The 26,768-nt window shown below is 41.9% G+C and overlaps 1 protein-coding gene across 2 annotated transcripts in view; it reads right to left on the bottom strand.

Moving 5' to 3' along the window:
• Positions 1-26,768, bottom strand: part of LOC109913364 (nucleolar protein 4-like) — a 336,959-nt gene that overhangs the window by 249,256 nt on the left and 60,935 nt on the right. For both annotated transcript variants that reach the window (XM_048596355.1, XM_048596356.1), the window contains exon 4: positions 23,077-23,189. In XM_048596355.1, the coding sequence (XP_048452312.1) occupies positions 23,077-23,189 (113 nt within the window). The remainder of the gene's footprint in view (positions 1-23,076; positions 23,190-26,768) is intronic.

Raw genomic sequence — 26,768 nt, 5'->3', positions numbered from 1 at the left:
GGATATGGAGATGAATTTGCTTGTGACGCAGGATGAAGATTTGAAAGTTCTCTGTCTAATCTCCCACATCAGCTTCCAGATGCCTGGAGAGTAGAAGGCGAGTTAGAACCAAGAGAGAAAGTAAGAACTGCAGCTGCTGGAGTCAGAGATAACAAAGTGTGGAGTTGGAGGAACACAGCAGACCAGGCAGCATCACAGGGGCAGGAAAGTTAACGTTTTGGGTTAGGACCCTTCTTCAGAAATGGGGAAAGGGAAGGGAGTTCAGAAATAAATAGAGAGAGGAGGACTGGGGCTGGGGAAAGTAGGTGGGATGGTGATAGGTGAATGCAGGTTGGGAGTGGTGGGGATTGGTCAGTGAGGTGGGAGGAATGGATAGGTGGGAGAGAAGATGGACAGGTCGTGTCAGGTCAAGGAGGCAGGGATGAGAGGGTTGGTCATGGGATGAGGCCGGGGGTGGGGAGATTTTGAAACTGGTGAAATCCACATTTAGGCCATTGAGCTGTAGGCTCCCAAGGTGGAATATGAGGTGCTGCTCCTCCAGTTTGCGGGTGGCGTCGTTGTGACACTGGAGGAGGCCCAGGATGGACGTGTCACCAAGGGAGTAGGAGGGGGAGTTAAAATGGTTGGTGACTGGAAGATGTTGTCATTTGTCATGAACAGAGCGCAGATGCTCTACAAAACGGTCTCCGAGCCTCCAATATAGAGGAGGCCACATCAGGAGCAGTGAGTGCAGTAGACCAAGTTGACAGATATGCAGGTGAACCCCTGTCTGATGTGGAAGGTTTGTTTTGTGCCTTGAATGGAAGTGAGGGGGAACGTGTAGGGGCAGGTGTAGACCTTCCTGCAGTTGTAGGGAAAGGTGCTAGGTGTGGTGGGGTTAGCGGGGAGTGTGGAGAGGACGAGGGAGTTGCGGAGAGAGCGGTCCCTACGAAAGGCAGATAGGGGTGGGGAGGGAAATATATCTTTGTTGTGGGGTCGGATTGTAGGTGGCAGAAGTGGCGGAGAATGATACATTGGATGCGGAGGTTGGTGGGGTGATAGGTGAGGACAAGGGGAATTCTGTCTTTATTTTTGTTGGGGGAAGGGATGCGAGGGCAGAGGTGCGGGAAATGCAAGAGATGCGGTTGAGGCATTTTCGATCACCAGAGGGGGGAAGTTGCGGTCCTTGAAATAAGAGGACATCTGGGATGTGCAGGTGTGGAACGCCCCTTCTTGGGAGCAGACGCGACGGAGGTGGAGGAATTGTGAGTAGGGGATCGCATTTTTGCAGAAAGGTGGGTGAGAGGAGGTGTAGTCTGTGTAACTGTGGGAGTCGGTGAGCTTGAAATAGACATCAGTTTCGAGGTGGTCACCAAAGATGGAGACAGAGAGGTCCAGGAAGGAGAGGGAGGTTTCAGAGATAGTCCAGGTGAATTTGAGGTTGGGGTGAAAGGTGTTAGTAAAGTTGTTGAACTGTTCGAGCTCCTTGTGGGAGCATGAGGCATCACCGATATAGTCATCAGTGTAGCAGAGGAAGAGGTGGGGGATAGTGCCAGTGTAGCTGCGGAGGAGGGACTGTTCCATGTATCCTACAAAGAGGCAGGAATAGCTTGGGCCCATGCGGGTTCCCACAGCCACCCCCTTAGTGTGTAGGAAGTGGGAGGAATTAAAGTAGAAATTGTTAAGGGTAAAGACGAGTTCGGTTAAGCGGATGAGGGTGTCGGTAGAGGGGGACTGGTTGGGCCTGCGGGAGAGGAAGAAGCGGAGAGCTTTTAGGCCATCTGTGTGGGGGATACAAGTGTACAGGGATTGGACGTCCATCATGAAGATGAGGTGTTGGGGGCCAGGGAATTGGAGGAGGTGGAGGGCATGGGTGGTGTCCCGGACATAGGTGGGGAGTTCCTGGACCGGGGGAGAGAAAACAGAGTAAAGGTAAGCGGAGATAAGTTCAGTGGGGAGGAGGTGTCAGAGAGCTGGCGCCTGGCCTCGGCTATGTAAAGGTCAGTGCACCATACCACCACTGTGCCTCCCTTAGCTGCGGCTTTGATGCTCACGATGTGGCTTTCTCTCCATCGGTGAGACCAAGCGGAGATTCGGAGACCGTTTTGTGGAGCACCTGCGCTCTGTACGCAACAAACGACAACATCTTCCAGTCACCAACCATTTTAACTCCCTGTCCTACTCCCTGGGTGACATGTCCATCCTGGGCCTCCTCCAGTGTCACAACAATGCCACCCACAAACTGGAGGAGCAGCACCTCATATTCTGCCTTGGGACCCTACAGCTCAATGGCCTAAACGTGGATTTCACCAGTTTCAAAATCTCCCCACACCCCGGCCTCACCCCATGACCAATCTTCCCTCTCATCCCCACCTCCTTGATCTGACACAACCTGTCCATCTTCTCTCCCATCTAACCATCCCACCCATCCCATTGACCAATCCCCACCACTCCCTACCTGCATTCACCTATCACCATCCCAACTACCTTCCCCAGTCCCACCCCTCCTCTCTCTATTTCAGAGCTCCCTTTCCCCTCCCCATTTCTGAAGAAGGGTCCTGACCTGAAACATCAGCTTTCCTGCTCCTCTGACACTGTCTGGCCTGCTATGTTCTTCCAGCTCCATACTGTGTTATATCTGAGTTAGAACCAAGGCCACTGTTAGAATACTGCATTCAAATCTAGTCTCCCTGCTATAGGAAAGATGTTAATTTTGAATAGATTCAGAAAAGATTTACAAGGATGTTGCTGGGAATGGGGGTTTTGAGTCAAAGGGAGGGGCTGAAGAGGTTGGGGCTTTTTTCTCTGGAGCATCGGAAGCTGAGGGGGGACCTTATAGAGGTTTATAAAATCATGAGCAGCATGGATAGGGTGAATAGCCAAGGTCTTTTACCCAGGGTAGGGGAGTCCAAAACTAGATGGCATAGGTTTAGGGTGAGAGGGGAAAGATTTAAAAGGGACTTAAGGGGCAACATTTTCACACAGAGGGTGGTGCATGTATAGAACGAGCTGCCAAAGGCAGCGGTGGAGGCTGTTACAATTATGACATTTAAAAGGCATCTGGGTGGGTACATGAATAGGAGAGTTTAGAGGGATATGAGTCAAATGCTAGCAAATGGGACCTAGATCAGTTTCGGATATCTCGTCAGCACAGATGTGTTGGACCAAACAGTCTGTTTCTGTGCTTTATGACTCTATGGCACTATCGGTGAACTGAAAAGGTGACCCTGATCGATATTTTCAGAAAAGCAAGCAAGGAGTCCACATCTATGACTGTGAAACACAATGCCTATGCATCATGAAAACCATTTAAGAAACTTGGCCTGTTTTGTTATTTTCTTTTATTTACCCTTTAACTGCATTTGTCTGTCTTTTGTGCAAATCGGGGCCAAAAACAAATGGTTCATGCTTAAGCGTAGCTATTAATTAGATTACCTTGTTTATCTTTACTATTTATTAAATGCTCCATAACTTCAGCAAAGTCTTTTGCTAAGATAGAAAACCAGTGTCTGGAATTAATTATTCAAAAATTGAATATTCAGAAGTCTGGTTAGGAACCACTGAATAACTATTGGGGGTCTTCGACAGTTATAAATTTACTGTGTTGTGAATACAGAGATAGAAAGGCTGATTTAGTTCAGCTAACTGTCTCCATGCCGTAACGCTATCAGAATAACTATGAGGAATATCGCTGAGTTACAGCATCAGCAGTCAGGGTCAGAATCAGCAGTCAGATGAGTTTCAACAAACTCAAAAGAAGTTTGCAAAGAGACAAGTCTATTATTTTACAACAAAGTGAAACCTCCAAACAAGTACTTCTACGAAATGACTTAAAAAACTTTGGTACAAGAGGAAAAATTAATAGCATTTGTTTTCAAAGATTTTACATCAGCTGAGATCAGTTGAATCAACAATAGGAAGAATGTTTTTGATAGTGGTAAATGAATGATGAGTAATTCTTTACATATCTATGTGAGAAAGTTCATGGTGCAGAGTCATCACTGTCCACTTGAGCGGATCTACAAGAACAGATTGTGTAATGACGTGCTTGACTGGAGTAGAGCACTGGCGTTGTTGCAAAAGTTAAAGATTTGAAAATATACAAAGATTCCCCCAATTTATTTGATTTCAGACTCAGGTTGACAGAAATCATAGGTTTCTGTGCTCGACAAAAAAATACTTTAACAAGTAAACAGACTTGAACTACAGATAAACAAATATGGCATTTAAAACTCTATTCATTTAAACTATACATGAAAACCGAAATTGCCAGTAAAGCTCAGCAGGTCTGGCAGCCTCTGTGGAGAGAAATTAACATTTTGGTCATCCCCTTATAAGCTCCCCTGATGCATACCCACTCAAACAGACAGACAAGGAAAATATAGTGTTGTGGACAGGGGGAAGGCTGGGAAAGCAGTTCAGTGGTGTCTATTCCCAGGATCTGCTGAGATAGTTCTCATGTTGATAAGAATGTTGCTTGTTATTCTACCTTCTCTGGAGGCATTCAGTGGTTTGCAGGGGGCACAGAGGAGCAGTTCACTCTTATGAAAGGTCTCTAACTTAATAATTAGAAGTCACAGCTTACAACAGCTGCTGGAGGAAAAAATAAACAGATTTTCTTCAGACTGAAAGTAACTTTTATTGCAGAGAACCAGAGAGAGGTCTGAAGGCTTCTCTGTGTCTTGTTCACAGCTCCAAGCTGTTCAGCTAACTTAAAACCAATCACATAACTGTTGAGAGGCACAAGACCTTTGTCAATGATAACTGGTCACTTGTTCACGAACCAATCATCTATTTGTACCAATCAAAGTTCAAGTTGTACTATTATCAGATGCCCTACCTTTTCTGTCACTACACGAGAAATGTAAGATCTCCAGGTGTAACCATCCATCACGTAGTGATCCATCACCACTGACAGGGTGGTCAACCTGTGGACTTCATTACCACAGTAGGCTACAGAGGCCAAATCATTGAGAATATTCAAAAAAGAAGTTGATTTATTTTAGATATTAAAGACATCAAGGTGTATGGAAAAGAAATAGGAATATGTCATTGATATAGAGGATCAGTCATAACCATACTGAATGGCAGAGCAGGCTCGAAGGGTAAAAGGACCTTCGCCAGATCCTAGTTTCTATGTCTCTATGAACGTAATACAATGGAAAATAAGTCAAAGCTCAAATTATATCAGGAAATATGCAAGAGATACAGATATTCTCCGAGCAACTGATCCAGAGGACCTGATAAAAATATTGCAAACACAAACTAACAATATAGGAGTATTGGTCAATTAGAGATGACATTTCACAAAACAATGGTTTGTCTCTCTGCTGGCTGAATCTAAAATCATCAGACCCAAATTAATATCCAGAGAACTTCTCCAGAAGCTGCATGAAGGTCACATGGGAATGGAGAAATATAATCTCAGTCAGATCACAAGAACATGAGAGATAAGAGAAGGAGACTACACAACCTGTCAAGACTGCTCTGCCATTTGTTACCATCATAGCTGATCTGGGACTGCTACACCTTTGTGCTCACAATCACATATCTTTTTACTGCATGTGACATCAGAAATCTGTCAATCCCAGCCTTAAATGTAGATCAATTGTGTATGGAACAAGCATCTACAAAGACATCAAAAGAATAGAATCTATTGGAAAACATGCCAGACGTATAAAGTACACAGCAGAAAGAGATCGTAGCACTGAAGTACCAAATATACCACGGCATATTGTGGAAGCTGATTTATTCACACAGGATAGTATCCCCGAGCAGCAAACCATTTCTTAAAGTTCCCTTTTATCAGAAAGGTGAAAGATTTGAGAGCTGCAACAATTATCTCAGCACTACAAATTATGCTTGCTGAACAAAAGATTCCTGAAAGAGTAATCAGTGGCAACGAAAACCAAGTTATCTCCAGAGAGTCTAAGAAATCTACTGAACAATATGGGTTCAATATTATCACTTCACAATCTCAGAGGACAAGGGTATATGGAAAGACACAGCTAAATGGTCAAGAGAACCTTCATGAAATGGGAGGACTTAAAACTTGCTTTGTTGTCACACCAAGCTACAGCTCCAAAGGTTGATCTCCTCAGAGCTACTCAATGGCAGAAAGTACAAAACAACTTTACCAAGCAAAAATTAACCTCCAAATTAACAGGAAGAAGTAAGACAATAACTCACTGCAATACAAGCAGAAGTCAACACTTCAACAAACAAGCAAAATCCTTGTCTGAGCTGTTTAAGGAAGAAAATAAAGATGTACAAGTCCAAACATGAAAATGCAAAACCCAGCAAACATTGTTAACGAAGACAAGACTCCAAGGTCATATATGCTCAGAGTCAGACAAACAAGGCAGATGAGTTTGGGGCACAAATTAAAAAACATGGGGTAATGATGTCATTGTTGCCACTGAGACATGGATGAGAGTGGGACAGGATTGGCAGCTCAATGTTCCAGACATAGGATCTTCAAGCGAGATGAAGGAGGTAAAAGAAGAAGAGGTGTCGTAATTGTGATCAGGAAATCTATTCGAGCAGAAAGGAGGGATGACAACTTAGAAGGCTCCCCAAATGAAGCACTATGGGTACAGCTTAAAAACCAAATAGAATCAATCATGTTTCTGGGAGTGTTCTACAGGTCCCCTAACAGTCAAAGAGAAATAAAACAGCAGATGTGTAGGGAAGTGTATAAGTAATAAGGTACTGATGATAGGGGATTTCAACTTTAACTAGGGTAATCATTGTGTGAAAGGAGGGAGGGAGGGAGCAGAATTCTTAAAATGCATCCAGGACAACTTCTTAAGCCACTACATAGAAGGCCCTACAAGAGAGGGGGAATTCTGTACTTAATTTTAAGTAATGAGGCTGAGCAAGTGGTTGAAGTATCAGTAGGAGCGCATTTTGCAAACAGTGATCATAACTCCGTTAGATACAAGATTATTATGGAAAAGGAGAAGGATGGGCCTGAATTCAAAGTTCTTGTCTGGGGAAAGCTGATCACAAGATCATATATGATTTGGCCAGAGTGGATTGGGAGCAGATGCTTTCAGGTCAATCTGTCTTAGAACAATTGGATGCTTGACAAAGAAAATATGGAGTACAGGAACAACATGTTCCAATAAAGAAAATGGGTGGGGCCATCAAATCCTATGAACCCTGGATATCAAAGCATATATAGCATCGGATTAAGAGGCAAAGGGAGGTTTATGGCAGAAATCAAGGGTCTCTCTCTATCTATGCTGATTTCTTTGATTGTTTCACAGACCTTCCCCCTGATTTCTATAGCCATATCGTCACTCTCACTAGTGAACACCAACCCATAGTGTTCATTCTATAAAATTATGAGGGGCATAGATAGGGTAGACAGGAAGAAACTTTTCCCCTTGATGGAGGGATCAATGACGAAAGAGCACAGATTTAAGGTAAGGGATAAATGGTTTTGAGGAGATGTGAGGAAAAAGTTTTTCACCAAAGAGTAGTGGAAATCTATAACTCACTGTAAGAGTGGTAGAGGCAGGATCCCTCATAACATTCTAGAAGTATTTAGATGTGCACTTGCGATGCCAGGGCATTCAAGGCTATAGGCCAAGAGCTGGAAAATGGGATGAGAGTAGTTCAGTGATTGTTTTCGACCAGCATGGACATGATGGGCCAGAGGGCCTTTCTTTATGCTGTCGCCCTCTATGACTATTACAAAACAGCAGAAGCCCTGGAGTAGTATTGAATGTATAAGACGGAATTTAGAAGGGAGATTAGGAAAGTTAAAACAGCAAATGAAAGGATATTGGCAGGTAAATCAAAGGAAAATCTCAATTGTTTTACAAGTACATTAAGGGTAAAAGGATAATGAGGAAAAGAATAGGGCCCATTAAGGACAACATGGTAATTTGTACATGAAGCCAGAGGATATAGATAGGGTTTTAAATCAATATTTTGGGTCAGTGCTCATTAGTGAGAGGGATGATGTGGGCATAGAAATCAGGGAGAAGGTCTGTGATACAATTAAATCAGCAAAGACAAAGAGGAGGTTCTGAGTGGTCTGGCAGGCTTAAAGTAGATAAATCTCCAAGGCTTCATGAAATATATCCCAGGTTGTTGAATGAAACAAGAGTGAAAATAGTAGGGACGCTTTCAAAACTGTTCAATTACTCTCTGGTCACAGGAGACATGCAGGAGGTTTGGAAGACAGTCAATGTGGTACCAGTCAATGTGGTACCATAAGGGAGCAAGGGATAAACCAGGGAAACTACAGGGTGGTCAATCAAACTTCAGTGATGGGGAATCTATTGGAAGTAACTGTTAGGAACAGAATTAATCTGCATTTGTTCAGGCAGGAATTAATCAAGAACAGTCCCCATTGTTTTGATAAGGGGAGGTCACGTCTAACCAGTTTGCTTGAATTTGACGAAGAAGTGACCAGGTACATAGATGAGGACAATGCTTGATTGATTGATTGATTGATCAATCTACTGTCACTTATACCGAAATATAGTGAAAAGCTTTGTTTATGAGCAGTACACGCAGATCATAGTAAGCAAGGATGTACAGAACAAAAAGACTTAGATAGAGGCATACAGGTTACATTGCACAGGGCGTGCGCAAGGTGAGATCAACATTAGCAAGTTCAGCATTATTTGAGGCTAGAGAGTCCATTCATCAGTCTGATAATGGCCAGGAAGAAGCTGTTCCTGAACCTGTTCGTGCATGTGTTCAGGCTTCTGTATCTTCTGCCTGACAGAAGGTGTTGTAGATCAATACCGGGGTGTGATAAGTCTTGATACTGACTACCTTTCAGCAGCAGTGAACTATGTAAATGGAGTCCATGGATAGAAGTTTGGCTTTTAATGTAGTCTACCTGGACTTCACCAAGGGTTTAGATAAGGTCTTACATGGGAGACTTCTCGCAAAGGATGCCCACGGGATCCAAATAAATTGGGCAAATTGTATCCACAATTGGTTCAGTAGCAGGAATCAGAGCATTCAGGGGTCCTTTTCCAAGGAGGATAGGGCAGATAAATGTATAGCTGCTTGTGCAGAGGGCAGAATTCATATTTTTGGATCATTGGAATTTCTTCTGGGATAGAAATGGCCTGTATAAGAAAGAGGGGTTGCATCTGAATTGGATAGGGACAAATATCCTGACATATAGATTTGCTAGAGCTACTTGGAAGGCTTTACATAGGGTGGAGGGTTTAGGATGGGTGGAGGGGAAAGGGTGGGACCCAAAGACATTGTGAGAAATAAGATAACTCTGAGGCTGGTATAGCAGAGCAGGGGAGCAAGTCTAATGGTCAAGGCAGACAAGAGTAAGGCAGAGAATGAGGTAAGACTGATAAATTAAACCGCATTTATTTCAAGACAAGAGGCCTGACAGATGAACTCAGGGTATGGTTAGGAACATAGGACTAGAATATCATATCTATTACAAACATGTGACTCAGGGAAGGGCAAGACTGGCAGCTTAATTTTCCAGGGTGTAAACACTATAGAAAGGATAGAGAAGGGAGCAAGAGAGGAGGGAGAGTAGATTGTCCAGGCAATTTATTTGGGAGGAACTGAGAAATAAGAAAGGGATGATTACCTTATTGGGATTGTACTGTAGCCCCCCACCCCAGTAATCAGCAAAAAATTGAGAAGCAAGTATGTAAGGAGATCTCAGATATCTGTAAGAATACTAGGGTGGTAATAGTAGGGGATTTTAACTTTCCAAACATAGACTGGGACTGCCATAGTGTTAATGGTTTAGATGGAGAGGAATTCGTTAAGTGTGTACAAGAAAATGTTATTATTCAATATGTGCATATACCTACTAGATAAGGAGTAAAACTTGACCTTCTCTTGGGAAATAAGGAACCTAGGGGTGTAGGTACATAATTCTTTGAAGTTTGTATCACAAGTAGACAGGGTGGTTAAAAAGGTGGTTGGCACTCTTGTCTTCATTGCTTAGTCCTTTGAGTATAGCAGTTGGGAAGTCATGTTGAGGTTGTACAGGTCATTGGTGAGGCCTTTTCTGGAATACTGTGTCAGTTTTGGTTGCCCACTTATAGGAAGGATATTATTAAGTTGGAGAGGGTTCAGAAGAGATTTACCAGGATGTTGCCGGGTGTGGAAGGTTTGAGTTATAAAGAAAGGCTGGATAGGCTGGGACTTTTTTCACTGGAGCGTGAGTGGTTGAGAGGCAGCCTGATAGAAGTTTATAAAATAATTAGAGATGTAAAGTTAATGGTAGGTGTCGTTTCCCTAGGATGGGGCACATTTTTAAGGTGAGAGGAGAGGGAGTTAAAAAAGATGAGGCAAATTTTTTTACACAAAGGGTTATTCACATGTGGAATGAACCTCCTGAAGAAGCGGTGGAGGCAGATACAATTACAATGGTTATAAGACATTTGGATACATACATGAATAGGAAAGATTTGGAGGGATGTGGGCCAGGAGCAGGCAGGTGAGACTAGTTTAGTTTAGGATTATGTTCAGCATGGACTGTTTCCATGCTTTAAGACTCTATATAAATGATTTAGTCTTGAATGTAAAGGTTGATCAGTAAGTTTGAAGATAATACTCAAACTGGTAGGGTGATAAATATTGAGAAGGATAGCCTTAGACAGCTAGAGATATAGACGGGCTGGTCAGATGAGCTGATTGGTGGCAAATAGAATTCAAGGTGAGGTGATGCACTTGGGCAGGACCTACAAGGCAAGGGAATACATAATAAATGGTAGGACACTGCGAAGCACCAAGGATCGGAGGGACCTTGGCATGCATGTACACTAGTCCTTTAAGATATCATGATATAGTGGATAAAGTAGGTAAGAAAGCATATGGTATACTTGCTTTTATTAGTTGTGGCATAGAATTTAAGAGCAGGGAGGCTATGCTGGAACTGTATGAAATGTTGATTGGGCCGCAAGTAGAATAGTATGTGCCGTTCTGAAATCCATATTATAGGAGGAATGTGATAGCACTGCAGGGGAGATTTACTAGAATGTTGTCTCGACTGGATAGATTTAATTATGAGCAGAGGTTGGATAGGCTGGGACTGCTGCCCTTAGAGCATAGGAAATTGAGAGGGTACATGATTGAAATTTACAAAATTATGAGGGATATTGATCAGGTAGACAGGAAGAAACTTTTCCCCTTGATTGAAGGATCAGTTACCTGGGGCCTGAGATAAGTGGCACAAGGTTTAGAGACGATGTGAGAAAAGGTTTTTCCACTCAGTGATTGGTGGGAATTTACTGATGCAGACGTGATGAGTCGAAAGGCCTCTTTTTGTAGATTTCTTTGACTGAATAATTCTGTTCAGCATTGATACTCATACCAGTCATAAGCATCATGAACAAGCCAAACAACATTGGCAAAGCATAACCCATTCAACACAAGGCCACAAGCACCAGGCACAATAACACCATAACAGTGAGCCAGCTGATCACTGATAATGATGAACACCAAATCCATGAGACGAAAGCAATAACATCTTCTCACCTCAGCAAAACCATGAATAATGTTTTTCTTTTAAGAAAAGGAGATCTAAAAAAAGGATTCTTAAGATGATCAGCTTAAAAGTCAATTTTAAATCTACTTTTTTTAACCCGTGGAATATGATCTTACAACTCACTGAGACAATGTGCTAGAAATTGAGACCCTCTATACCAAGAGTCATCACAAAAATTAATGATTTTATAAAACATGGTGTCTGCACTAACTTACTTAATTCTGGATCTATTTCCTGAACCTCAATTAACAAAGACATGCAAACACCTCTTTTGAACTATCCTTATTCTTAAATAGAGTTTCAGGTACCCCAACATATACTTGTAGTATTCCTGTGACCTCTGATGATGGATTTCATTTAGCCATTGTTCTGGTCTTCACACATGATGGAAAAGTACCAGGAACTTGTTCCTGCAACCGTTCAGTCTCATTAGCCTCAACTTGATGTTCTGTGATTATGGGCAAAGATATAACTTTCACTTCTGACAAATTATTCCCTAGAACTCAATCAACCCCATCCACAGGTAATTTTCTAACTACCCCAACTATCATTAGTCCTGGCAATATGTCACACTCCAATTGGACTTTGCACAATGAAACTGGAATATATTTTTCACCTATTATATTTACCAACGCTGTTGCTTTCATGCAACCCTCTGGAGGAAAGCTACATTCTTCCCCAGCAAAACAGTTTGAGTAGTCCCTGTAAATTTTAGAATAGTTATGCACTTAGATTCTTTCTTTAAAGAAAAAGGGGTTATCTTTCCTTTGGATAAAAACCCTTTATATATTTAATCTATCCTCTTTACTTCTTCTATATACATGCCAGTGTCTACCACTGGTCTCTGAGTTGTAGTCAAAGCTACAATCAGATGTGTGACCTTTTGCTTCTGAGTTTCCTTTTCAGTCTCATTCTTATGAACTCCAATAAGTCTCATGGGTTTCTCCCTTCAATTTCCAGCATTCCAAACAAATGTGTACCATCTTGTTACAAAGGAAACACCTCAGCTTCCAATTTTCACCCATATTTTCTGAACTTGCTTTACTGATCTGAGGACAAAACCTTGTGGGGCATTCCAGCTATCATTCCTTATGTTACCTATTTTCCTTCATTTCACTGTCACATTTCCCATCCCTTTCATATTTAATGGCAACAGAAAAAAAGGTTTACTTTTATGGATTAGTTCATAAACGTCAGTGATTATTGCTACCTGTTATAAACCTTTGGTCGGCAACATGGGATCTCATTATGGGAGGTGGTGAGTTTTTAACTTCCTCCAAGAGAACAACCTCTCTAACAACTTCACATGTGGTTTCACCTTCTCATCCATCTGTCAAAATTACTTTACTTAAACCTCTCAAATTCAAAATAGACTTATCCAGGCTGCTTCCTTAAATTCTGAAACCTTTGCCTATCTGCCTAAGGCAAAACCTTGCATGGAGCCAAGTCATAATCCCGAGACAATGAAGCATTTATATCCTGTTCATTACCTGTATGCATAAGATATGTTCAATCGTCATTTGCCCAATTCATTTTCCTCATCATTTTCTCAAATTACATGAAGAATGCCTCCACATCCTTTTCTTCAAATTTTGGTAGGCCCTGTGCAAACTGAAACATTTCCTTACTGGACTTCAAATTATGACTCAAATTCTGCTACATCAGCATCTGACATTTCCATATTTATAGCTTTCTCAATTCCATTTTCCTTCCCTTATCTTCCTCTGGCTTTTCCTTATCTTTTTCTGACATCTCTAGTTTCTTCATTCTCTCCTCATGCTCATGCTGCTTCAATTGAAACTGAATATCCCTGATTCCAACATTTCACTACAGGAAGGACTCAGTGTCCTCTGTGTTTCCCTAAACCCAAGTGTGTTTCTAGTACCTCAATTACATCTCACGTTCTGGCTCTGTCAAGTAATGTTACACCCAGGTTTTCTGCCATGCCAATCAAGCTTGGTTTTGAAATTTCCTTTAAGACTGCTAGCAACAACTCTGCCACCTGCAGGAAATTATTTGCTATTTCCAGAGTTGTGCCTTAAACAGAGTGCAGAACCTGATGTTTTCCTTTATATGTCATTTCCCAATATTACATGGAAATACTCATTACTTCTCTTTCCAATCCAATCATGAACCATGTCCTCAAAATTTATTACAACTCACTGCGATAGCACACCGGAAATTGAGTCCCACTATTCCTAGAGTGTCACAAAAGTTAAAGATTTAATAAAGTATGCAAAGTCATCCAATTGACCTGACTTTCAGATCCAAATTGATATAAAACACAGACCAGGTTTCTGTACTGAACAAGAATCACTATTTATTCCAAAAGTACTTAGATGTTAGCTACAGGTGAACTGTTAGAAATTTTAGCATGACTCTGTGGCACATAACACTGTTAGTTAAAACTCAAATTCCATAATAAACCACCTGCTCACACGCACACAGACAGACAGGGTAAAATAAGTTCTGAACAGAGCAAAAAACTGGAAAAACAGTTCAATAGCCTTTCTTCCTAGGTGATGTTATTGAGAAGATCCTTAAGTCTCTCCTGTTAGCCAGTACATTGCTTCACTCATCTTTCTCCAGATGCTTCCATAGGTGGTTTGAAACACAAGGTGGCCAGTTGGCTCATAAAAAGCCTCTGACCTATCAGTTAAAAAGATTCACAGTTTACAAAAACTGTTGCAGGAAAGATAAACCGGTGTCTTCAGGTTTTCAGTAAATTTTAACTGCAGAAAACAAAGAGACCATTCCTGTGCTAAAGAACTGAACACTTCTCTTTCTTGAACTTATTCCCAACTCAAAGTTGTTCAGTTAACTGAGAACCAATCATTCAGCTGTTGGCAAGAAAAAAGGTTTCTGTCATTGATATCTGGTCACTAGTCCATAAACCGAGCAACTTACTGCCAACAAAAGCTACGCTTGGACAGCTTCTGGCTCCAAATCGTCTGCAAGTCAAACTTCAATTACTCCTCATTCAGTTGTTTATGATGCTTGCTATTGGTGGCACTTTATTTGGTCTTCAAAACTTATAGCCAGCCTTTCAAGCACTGGTTTCAAAACAGCTCTTTCTTATCACAGTTCATCGTTTTTAAAATATAAAAATTAAAACATATGGTCCTTACAATGAAAAAAGGTTAATCATTGGAATAATTGGACAAAAGGGATATTTTACCAAAATGAAATTGGAACTAAATTGGAAAGCACGAGTATAAAATTTAGTCATAAAGCCCCATTATTCATTATAAATGTACCAAAATAACAATGTTTTGTTCCCAAGCACAAGGTGATACCTGGGAGAAATATATTTTATGAAAGCACAATATTTGTGCAAAATTGTGCGATCATTTCTGACTTCTGGGAACCACGAGGCATAAATCTAAGAACCAAGCATAACTACGCAGGCACAGCTGGATGATACATAAGAAGCGGGAACTACCTGTGAATGGATATCCAATTCTCATTCTCACCTGCTGAGCCCAGAATTTTGGACTTGATCGGGCCTGCTTTTAAATAAATGTCACTTGATAGACACCGACGTTTGCACCAGTCAGTAGAGATGGTTTGTCAAAGTGGCGTCACTGAATGGTAATGTGGAGGAGCTCACAAGTTATTATCCTACAGTCTTGATGAATTGATTGGCAGAAATGATCATCATGCTATGTACAGCAACTCATGGTCATCAGTAACAAAAACTCAATGGGTAGTGTCACTGATGCACTTATTACATTTCCTTAACTCAAAACATTACCCATCAAGGGTTCTTTCACAGCAATACATTAAAATCATGGAGCCTTAATCGAGGAAGAGGAGATTAAAAAATGAATTCTTAATTTACATTCAGACCTGAGGGCTATTATGTTTAGGAAAAGATTTAAATGCTTCACATAAGCTACCAGCGAGCCCGTGTAGTTTTCATTCCTAAGCATGGGTGCAGCTATAACCATTACTTCCACAACACTAATTCTGAACATAGGTTTTACTGATTCCTCCATAACTGGCCATTATTCCGGTTGACACTCTCAATCAACCATATAGAGCCTTAGGCCACAGGCTAGTTCTAAAGCCCAGTTATGACCAGAATTGAAATAGTTTACTGATTGATCCAAAAACCTATTTGTTAAAATCAATGCAAACTTAACTCTACATTGCTCCAGTCTGTTGAATAAAAATATTCTCTATATTGCACATTGTTTAGAAATCTGCAGAACACCCAGATGAGCAGTGGCATTCCAAAGCTGCCCTGCTCAGTCAACAACGTCTCCAGAAGATTCTGGTGAGGGGGGAGATAGCCCCGTTACCGTCCGACAGGGACTGGTGGCCCTAGTCGAGGGTAGAGCAAAGGCAAAGGATATCCCTTGACCTTCACTGACCTTCTTCACTGTGCCAAGGTAAGTGCCACCTCCTTGTCTCTGCAACCTTACACTATTCTGTTAAAAAAAAACAAAGAACTATGGATTTTGGAGATCAGAAACACAAACAGAAATTGCTGGTAAAACTCGGCAGATTTGGCAACATCTGTGGAGAGAAAGCAGAGTTAACGTTTCAAGTCCAGTGACCCTTCTTCAGAACTGGAAGAATTTTTGTTTGTGTTTCACATTCATTCTGTCTCTACCACTGCACCCAACTTCAACCAAGGTTCATGCTCTGACATTCACACTGTGGCCTGCAACCTTGTCCCTTGCCCACTCTACCATACCCCATCCTCCCATACCACTGACCCTGCATGCCCTCTGAGGTAACTATTCATTTGCTCAGGAGATCTCACCAACTCTCACCCACGTACACCAATGCTAATAACTGTGCCACCTTATTTTATCTCACTAATTCTTCCCTTTCTATAGTTACAGAAGATATCTGCCCATAACAGGGCAGAGGGAGCCCAAACCAGTGAGGGGTACCCAACATTTGACTATTAAACCAGTACAAGGACAAAATCCAGAAATTAGTAAGGGATTCAAGATTAAAGGGGAAAACACAGGAAAGTGAAGTTGAGGACTACCAGATCAGCCACAATCCCATTCAGTGGTGGAGTAGCCTCGATGGATTGAATGGCCTACTTCTGCTCTATTTCTGATCTTATGGTCTTATGGTAGCCACGCCGCTCATAGGAGAAAACTGGTATCACTCCTGCAGAGATGCCTAAACATACATGTCCAACCAACTAAGCACTACCCTTCATTCCACTGCAACTCTCACAGCAAATCCACTTTTAATTTCATTCATTGCACACCACTGCTAACCACTGGCCATGACGCCTAGTCTCCTTTGTCTTGTAGGTACTGCCAGGATCTCCACCAGCACTGCCATAGAACAGCCAGTCTCCCAGAAGCCACCTTTTCAAACTCTGAGGATGAGAGTGCCAAGACCTTAGAGGAAACATCAGCAAGGCTGCCTCCTGACAAATAAAACAAAGGCACTGTGGATGCCGAAGATCAGAAACAAAAACAGAAATTGCTGGAGAAATTCAAATCCCACAACTCAATGACGTTCTGAAAAAGGGTCACTGGACTCTAAACGTTAACTCTTCTTTCTCTCCACAGATTCTACCAGACCTGCTGAATTTCTCCAGCAATTTCTGTTTTTGTTTTACCTTTGTAAGAATGTTAGGCTTTGAAAGTGTGGGACTAGGATCCGGTGATCACCTCACTGTGACAGCTCTACAGTTGTCTGGGGAAGAAACACCCCGTGTTTCTGACACTTGGATAACTGCCAGAGAACAAGTACCTGCTCAGTGTCAGGCTGGAGAGGGCCCAGTGGTGTCTGTAATCAGGGATTTCATCCACATGCACAGTGAGGAACACGGGTGACAGAAAGGTACGTGGGAGACAATGGCCCTAACTGCCCAGAAACTGCAGTAATGCGGCAGGTCATGTGATCATCTGTCTGCCTCCATGGACCCTCAGGGTATCACTCTCTCTCTCTCTCACACATGCGCGCGCGCGCACACACACACACACACACACATGGCCACACACACACACACATACACACATAGCGCACGCGCACATGCCTGAACTCCATCGCTCAAGCCATTAGCCCTGAGAACCATACACATGGTGACAAGGGGAATCTGTGAGCACTCAAGGTGGCTCTTTCTCACAGAGAGACAGAAAAGTGCCAAGGTGCACCTAGCCAGAGGAGAAACCATGTGGAGCCCCCTCAGAGGTCTATACTCAGGACACTCCAGAAGTGAATGGGTCCACCACGTCCATCCAGTCTGACCGCTTCAAACCTTCGAAAATCAAACTGAGGAGGGACAATTGACAAGATGACCCTTGACATGTCTGACCTGTTGAGACACAAACGCCCCTAAGGTCTCCCAAACAAACCTCTATAGCCAATTGGTCCATTGCCTAGTAGGCTCCCTCCACCTGCAGAATAAGGAAATACACTAAGTCATAGTGGGAGGGAGAGGAAGAAGAAAACTTATTGAAGGCAATTTGGCACAGGGAACAATGAAGTGCACATTACATTAAACTTTTCCTTAAGAAAAGACACTACTTTGACTGCACATTTGATTATCCTGGTTGTTTGCCTCTGTGTGTAATGGTGAATGCATTTGTTTCAGCATGAGGCTTGAGTACTGCATGCAATTCTGGTCACCGCACCATAGAAATAGTGGGATTTTGCTGGAGAGGATGCAGAAAAGATTCACAAGCATGTTCCCTGGGTTGGAATGTTTTAGCTGTGAAAAGAGACTAGATAAGCTGAGGTTTTCCTCAGAGCAGAGAGGCTAAGTGGGGGAACCTGATTCAAGTGTACAAAATTATGAGCAACATAGATAGGAAGAAAGTTTTTTTTCCTCAGTAGAGTCTCAATAACTAGGAGGCACAGACTTAATGTAAAGGGTAGGAGGTTTAGTAGGATTTCAGAAAATTTCTTTCACCCACAGGGTGGTGAATAATTAATGGTAGAGGCAGGAACCAACACGACATTTAGGAAGTACGTGGATGATCAATTAAAACATACAACGTGCGGACCAAGTGCCAGAAAATTGAAATAAAATATCTAGGTGCTTGATGACAGCACTCAACGATGGATCAAATGGCCTCATCTATTATGACTTTATGAGGCATAACTTCATGGTCACATAGGATGTACCATGGATCAATGTTTGTGTTTAGAGCCTGCTGCAGCATCTGGAAGCAATAAGAACAAGCCACATACCGAGTAATAGGTCTTGCAGATACCATTAGACCTTGCCCAACAACATGTCTATTCTTGCCCTAGTCACTGTGTCCGAAAGCGTTGATGTGAATGTGTTGGTCAGTGATGCCAGGACAAGGAAAGTGCAGAGCAAACATATAACCAGTGTATTAGGATGGCCAGGGATTAGGGACCCCATAGGTCTCTGTCCTGTACAGTGTATGAGTCTGTATACGATGTTGTTTCCCTTTAAACATACTTACATCAATGGGTCTTGCAGACTCCTTCCTCACAGGTTGAGACACTTACTCCATCCACTCCAAGTGTGGTCACAGTCATTTTCTTCCACATTGCACACTTTTTGATTTCCAGCATGATGGAAGTTGACAGCATTCTTTAGCTAATGGTTTCCAGCCTCCATTTCTACTTATCAGTGAACCCCGAAACATCAAAATCCCCTTCCTAATAGCCCTTCCTATGAACCCCCAACAGCTTTGCACCTTCCCAGGTCCCAACCCTACCTGTCTACATGATCCTGAACTTGCCCACTTTACCCCATCAGTCCCCCTTTATGATGCGCCATTGCCAGGTATGGTCATATACTGTCTCCCACATGAAGGTAGACTACTCATGACCATGGATAAACACCTATTCTACATGATCTCAATTCCATCCATGTTTTATTGCATCTACTTGCGGAAACTGTTGCCTACTTCACAATCATCATCTCCCCTTCTCCTAAACCTACAGTATCCAGTCCCAAAGAATAACTTGACAAATGTCCTTCCCACAGCAGCAGGCTCCTTGTCCCAACTCACCTACCAACCTTTCCCTTTAGTTACTGTCATCGGATTGAATGGACAACTGTGGCCCATCTCCTTTAGCAAACCAACTGGACAGCCCCAGAAGAGATGTGTCCATGCATCTCACTGTTAGCTGTACATGTTGCGTATTAGTGCTAGCTCCCCAAACTGACTGCTAGCTTCTAGGGAGCCAAAGGACTGACCATGACCTACTCCCTGGACTAAAGATGCAGAACCCCTGACTGGGAACACCTCCAAAGGATGACTAAGTGAGACTCTCGCTGGGCGGCAGTGAGTTGCCTATTAAGAGGGATTACAGTTATAAACCATACATCTCACCTCATTAATATACAGCTTCTTACCATCCATCCATTGCAAGCAAACCAGACAGCAAGTATTCTCAATGTGGAAGTCAGCACAGGATCACCAGGTCTCTGCTGGCAAAGCAGGGCACCAAATTGTTCCTTCTCTGCCATGTCCAGAGCAAATATCAGGAACTGTGCAGGCCTGATCTGGACTAATATAACTTGTCCAGGTGCAAAATAGCCATTTAAAGATGGCATTAGTACCAGGGGTGCAGGTCCATTCTGGGATATCCTAGCAGGGACGGATTTTTCTGAGTATGGCACATGGTAGAATGGGGCTAGAATCAGACCAGATCAGTGCCATAGTGACAGGGTTGGTAGGTAAAAAGGCGAGTTTGTTAAGAAACTGTGAAAGATCTCACTTGGTCTTCCAGAGTGAGACTCTCCAAGAAACTTAATCAAACTGACACTTAGCCAAAAAATGTAAGATTCAGCCCAATCTCTCATCAACAACATTTTTAAAGGGTTACCAACTCATGAAAAGGTGTGTGATCAACATTTCTCCAACTATTTAATTTGACTTGGTTTGGATCAATATGTTGTCAAATGCTTTTCACAAAATAATACCTCTTTCATTGTTTAGTACAAACTGTTCAGTGATCTGTACAAAACTGCACTGTATTTACTTTAATCAAAAACAAAGTCATCAGAAGATGGGCAGTTCTTGTATAAAAATGTATAATGTTCCACTAATTCTTACACTTGACTATTGCTGGATAAGAGACTTTTCGTCAAAGCTTCTAATCTTGCAAGGACTATTTGCAAGAAATGACAATGTAAAGTAAAAACAACATGTTCTATTTGATAGGGAAGTGCTGATCGGTTGTCAAGTGGATGCTGTTTGGTGGAAGCAAAACCATAGAGAATGGCAGCAATTAACTGCCAAATTTTGTTTAAATGTTCAAACCTGGCGGGTTGACTCAGATTGTTCAAAGCATTTCCTTGAGGAATAAATCAGAGAATGAATGTCACCTAATAGAGTCATAGAGATATACAGCACAGAAACAGATCCTTCGGTCCAACTCATCCATGCCAACCAAATATCCTAAATAATTCTAGACTCATTTGCCAGCATTTGGCCCAATGCCCTCTAAACTCTTCCTATTCATACACCTATCCAGATGCCTTTTCAATGTTGAAAATTGTACCAGCCTCCACCACTTCCTCTGGCATCTCATTCTATATATGTATCACCCTCTACGTTGAAAGGTTGCCCCTTAAGTACATTTTAAATCTTTCCCCTCTCACCTTAAACTTCTGCTTTCTAATTTTGGACTCCCCCATCCCGGAAAAAAGATCTTGCCCATTTATCCTATCCATGCCCATCGTGATTTTATAAGCTTCTGTAAGATCACCCCTCAGCCTCTGATGCTCCAGGGAAAAAAGCTCCAGCCTATTCAGCTTCTCCCTATAGCTCAAAACCTCCGACCCTGGCAATATCCTTATAAATCTTTTCTGAACCCTTTCAAGTCTCACAACATCCTTCCAACAGCAGGAAGACTAGCACTGCACACAGTATTCCAAAATGGGCCTAACCTGTACAGCCGCAACATGAACTTCCAACTCCTATACTCAATGCACTGACCAATAAAGGCAAGCAGACCAAACGCTTTCCTATCTACCTGCAACTCCACTTTCAAGGAACTACAAACCTGAACTCCAATGTCTCTTTGTTCAACAACACTCCACAGGACCTTACCATTAAGTGTATAAGTCCTGCCCTGACTTACCTTTCCAAAATGCAGTACCTTACATTTATCTAAATTAAACTCCATCTGTCACTCCTCAGCCCACTGGCCCATCTGATCAAGGCCTATTTGAAAAGCAAAATAATATGGATGCTGAATACCTGGAATAAAAAAAGATGCTGGAAAAAGTCAGCAGGTCTGGCAGCATCTATGGAAAGAAAAACAGTTAACGTTTCATGTCCGATGTGACTTTTCTTCAGAATTGACATGAAACTTTCAGAATTGAAGAAAAGTTCTAAAGAAGAGTCATATTGGACTCAAAACCTGAGATTCAATGAGAGCATCTGACAAAGTAGTGAGGAGTTATTTCAGGTCATGAATCCTCCTGTCAGGAGGACGACAGCGAGAGGTTGCAAAGAAAAGTAAATGCTCAAGGACACCTGATGTACCATACAAAGGTCAATCTCCTGAAGATGACAGAGTGCAAGGATCATTGGAGACTCAAACATTTGCATCCTGGTCCACAATGACTTGATGCCTCAATGCCCTTTGGCTGTCTCTTACTTGCAGCTGGCAAGGTCACTGTCACCCTGAATTTTTATGCATCTGGATAGGTCCATAGCTCCAGGGAACCGCTGCAGATCCAGGTGACATATCACAGTCAGCAGCTAGTCAAACCATTAGGCAAATCATGGAAGTTTCTTTCAATAGCAGGTACTGCAGCCATTTTGAGACAAAAGAATCATTGCCTGTACTGAGGGCATTGGTATTTGTACCATCAATGAATTCCCTCCTTTTCAGGAGACTATCACTTGTACTCATAGAATGATCAAGGCACCAACAAACCAGCCAGTCAGATATTCAAACAGAAAATTCTTCTACTCAATTAACATCCAGGTGATGTATTTCTAAAGGAGGCTGTGCTCAGTTCCAGTCAGTTATCATGATGCCTCTATCCTTCAAGGGTTCTAGGTATTGTATTTCTACAGATCAACATGCAGAGGCTGTTGATATGTAATGTGAGTTAAAGGTTATCATTTGAAGAGGTGAGTCCTGACACCCATCTGATGCACTACAATCAAAGTCATCAACTAGCACAACCCTACATTGATCAGACCTTTGCCATTCTGAGCCCTCTGCAACTGAACCCAAAAGTACCTGCAAGCCAATTAGGCTGTTGCATATCAAATCACAGTGCAGCATTCTTATTGATGCAGCATGGGGTTGAGACACGAAAATGATTTGGGCATTGGGTTCCCGGGTCTGATTAAAAATTTAGATTCGCATTTCCTTTCTGTGTATTTAGGCAAAATGCATTGTAAGAAACAAAAGGAATATTGCATTCTCAACAACTAACATTATATTATCTGAAGATTAATGTTTGAAGGCTTAATATTTTAACAAATGCATTAGTGTTGTTGAATCAGTTATCACCAGCAGTAAAGTTTGAATCAAACTCTATCCAATAATTTGCCTTTAAAATTGCAATAATTTCAACACAAAATATTGTATTTATTCATTTAAACTCTCTAAAGCTGGAAATAATTTGTTTTGTGTCATTGCAATATTTATTCTTTTAAGTGCTATACCTCATCTTGGTGAGAGCTCAGTAACTGCAGCTTCATGTGCTTCATGTAGGCCATTGTTATAGGCATGTTGTAGTCTATCATACCAGTCACCAAAGAAGCAGGCTTTTCATTTTCTGGAAAAGAAGAAATATAAATTTATATGAAAAAGATATTGAATGTATATTGTTGTTCCAAGGAAATTCAAAATGGCAATAGATGTTGTGACTACCAAATGATAAGATTGGCATGCATTTACACCAGAAGAGAAAATAAGGCTCGATGATAAAATAGAATTATGTTGAAATCAAAATGAAATGATTTCACTTTCCACCATTAAAATGAACAGAAATCATTTTATTTACCGTTCCCTTGATGTCTGTATTCACTCCCAAATCCCATCATCCTTGAGCTCCCAACCAGCTTCAGTTAACTCAAAAGATACCTCTTAATACGCAATATATTCTACCTTAGCCATTGCCCTTTATACCCCATGTAACTTTTTGTGGGTTGACAATGCTTCACACATACCCTTGCCCTACTTCCAACCCTTCTCTATTTTCAGTTTACTCTGCATCCTCCTGCAGCCCATTTCAGCATTGATGGTTGTGCATTCACCAGCTAGGTCTTAACACTGTATAATTTCTTTCTTAAACCACCCTAAGAACTGGGTGGCATGGTGGCTCAATGGTAAGCACTATTGCCTCATCGTGCCAGGGACCTGGGTTTGATCCCAGCCTTAGGTGACTGTCTACGTGGAGCCGCATGTTCTCCCTGTGTCTGCGTAGGTTTCCTCCGGGTGCTCTGGTATCCTCCCACAGTCGAAAGATGTGCAGTTTAGGTGGATTGGCCATGCTAAATTGCCCCATGTGGTAAATGGAGGGCTAGAGGGATAGGTCGGGAGTGTGGGATGCTCTTTGGAGGGTCAGTGTTAGATTCGATGGCCTGAATGGCCTCTATTTGCACTGTAGTATTCTATGACTGATTTTTTTTAAAAATCATTCAAAGGATGTGGGTATCTCTCTCTAGGCTAATACTTACTGTTCATCCCATACTATCCGTGAGTTGTCCTCTTGTGTTGCTATAGTCTTTAAGTGGGCTGAGGTTACACATGTCCACAACAGCCTAACTCAAACTGTTGCAGTCAATCTGATGTAGTTACACATGCAGTGCTGTTTGTCAGCCCAGATCAATGGGGCATAACCTTATAATGAAATTCAGGCTATTTGGGAATGGCTTTGGAAAGTGCTTCTTCACACAAAGTGATGTGAAAATCTGGAACATTGTCTCCCAAAAACTATTTTATTGCTTTTTGAAGTTTCTGAAATGTTTCTGCTACATCTGAGTCACTTTTGGAGCCATTTCAGAGGGCAGTTAAAATGTTGTGGTCACACATAGGCTAGACCAGGTAAAAACAGCAGATTTCATTCTCTGAAAGGGCATTAGCAAACCAAGTAAATTTGTACAACAATCAATGATAGCTTCATTATCACCATTAATGAGACTGGCTTTCAATTCTAGATTTAATAATGAATTGGATTTATTAATCAGAAGTAAATTCCACCAGCTGCCATGATGGGATTAGAACCTGTGTCTGTGGGAAAATGACTAGTCTAGTGACATTGCCTTTATGACACCATTTCTCCGGTAATAGGCTACTTATTCTGACTCAAACCTTTGGAGCGGCATGGTGGCTCAGTGATTAGCACTGCTACCCCACAATGCCAGGGACCTGGGTTCGATTCCAGCCTCGGGGACTGTCTGTGTGGAGTTTGCACATTCTGCCCGTGTCTGCATGGGCTTCCTCCGGGTGCTCCGGTTTCCTCCCACAGTCCAAAGATGTGCAGGGTAGGTGCCCAGGGATGTTTAGGTTAGGTTGGTTAGACAAGGGAAATCAGGGGTGGGATAATGGGTCTGGGTGGGATACCCTTCGGAGGGGCGATGTGGACTTGTTGGGCCGAATGACCTGTTTCCACACTGTAGGGATTCTATGATTCTCTCAAGTACTATTAGGAGGCAAATACCCAAGATCTGACACAGTGATAGTGAAGAAATAGTCATACAGTTCCATGCCAGGATGGTGTTTACCTTGGAGAGAAACTTGCAGGTTGTGATACACCCAAAGAATCTCTTGCTCTTGTCCTTTTCAAGGGTTACAGGTTGCAGGTTTAGAAAGTGCTTTCAAAGCAAAATTGGCCAGTTATGGTAATACACCTTGTACATGGTACTATGCATCAGTGATAGAGGGAATGAATGTTGAAGGTATTAGATGGGGTGCCAATGAAGTGGGTTGTTTTACTAAGATGGTGTAGACCCTTGAGTGTTGTTGGAACTGCATTCATCCAGAAAAGTGCAAAGTATTCCATCATACTCTTGACTTGTGCCTTGTCGATGGTGGACAGGCTTTGGGGAGGCAACAGTTATTTGCTGCAGGGTTCCCAGCCTCTGATTTACTCATGTAGCTATAGAATTTATATGACTGGTTCAATTCTGATTAATGGTAAGCCCAGGATGTTGATAGTGGGGGATTCAACAATAGCATTGTCAGTCAATATCAAGGACAGGTAGTTAGATTCTCTCTTGTTGGAGGCTGTCATGCCTGTCACTTGTGTGACAGGAATTCTATTTACCTCGTATCCTCCATCTTTAAAACCATTATTTCTCCAATTATGTTTTTAGGTAACATCTCTTGATTTTTCCATCCACAAATTGGCATTGACTGTCTTCGTATCATTTTTTTTCCTAAGTTAAAAACACTATATAAATGCAGGCTATGTTGTTAGCACAGGTGGTAGGAAGCCATATCCTAAAACTCAGTGTTGGGAAGAAGTATTACATCAAAAATTAGGATAATCAATCACTTAAGTGGTTAGATAACAAACTAGCAACTAGAAACAGAATCTATTCACAATTAATGGATGGAGAAATCATCCCTTGCTGTTGTTGTTTGAGCAGTGATTACCAATTCAAACAAAACAAGAGAGGCGCTAAAGTAAAAACTTTTAGATATCTCCCTTAGGAATCATTCTCCCAATTTTTCAGAAATACTACACTTCCAAAAAAAAATGATAATAGTGGTATGTATTGTGAAATAATTATCTGTGGACACTAAAAGGGTAGATTTCCTACTTATAAAACCTTATTCTCAAATCTTTTGAATTTTCAATTCCAGTGAGCAGCGGAGGCTGGGTCATGAAGACCAAGTTTGGTAGATTTTTGATCTCTAAGAGATCTACAGTGGTTATGGGCTGGGGAGGGCGAGGGAGGTGGTGGAGGCAACAGGAAAGTGAAGATAAACACGACTATCGGATCAATCATGATCTACTGAATGTCCAAATGTTCTCCTCCTGCTCTTATTTCTTATGTTCTTATGTTGGGTGAGGACAGAAAATACAACAATCCCTTCCTAATTGTATTCACACATTTAATTTTCTGATGCCATATCTACAAGACATCAGATGTAGCTGATGGTAGAGTTAGGGCTAACAGAGCCTTGTACCAATACTCTGACAATAGCTACCAAACCTGTGTTTAAAGAGCTATGTCATGATGATGTCAGATTACATGGGAATGAGACTTGATGCAAGAAATTGCAAACTCAGCTTCAGTCTACCATGATAGTAGAAACTGCCGATGCTGGAGAATCTGAGATAACAAGGTGTAGAGCTGGATGAACACAGCAGGCCAAGCAGCATCAGAGGTGCAGGAAAGCTGAC

Source organism: Rhincodon typus, chromosome 4 (genome assembly GCF_021869965.1).
Source record: "Rhincodon typus isolate 14 chromosome 4, sRhiTyp1.1, whole genome shotgun sequence".
NCBI lineage: Eukaryota > Metazoa > Chordata > Chondrichthyes > Orectolobiformes > Rhincodontidae > Rhincodon > Rhincodon typus.
The sequence above is the reverse complement of the archived record's forward strand: the minus strand, read 5'-3'. Positions and strand labels throughout refer to the sequence as shown.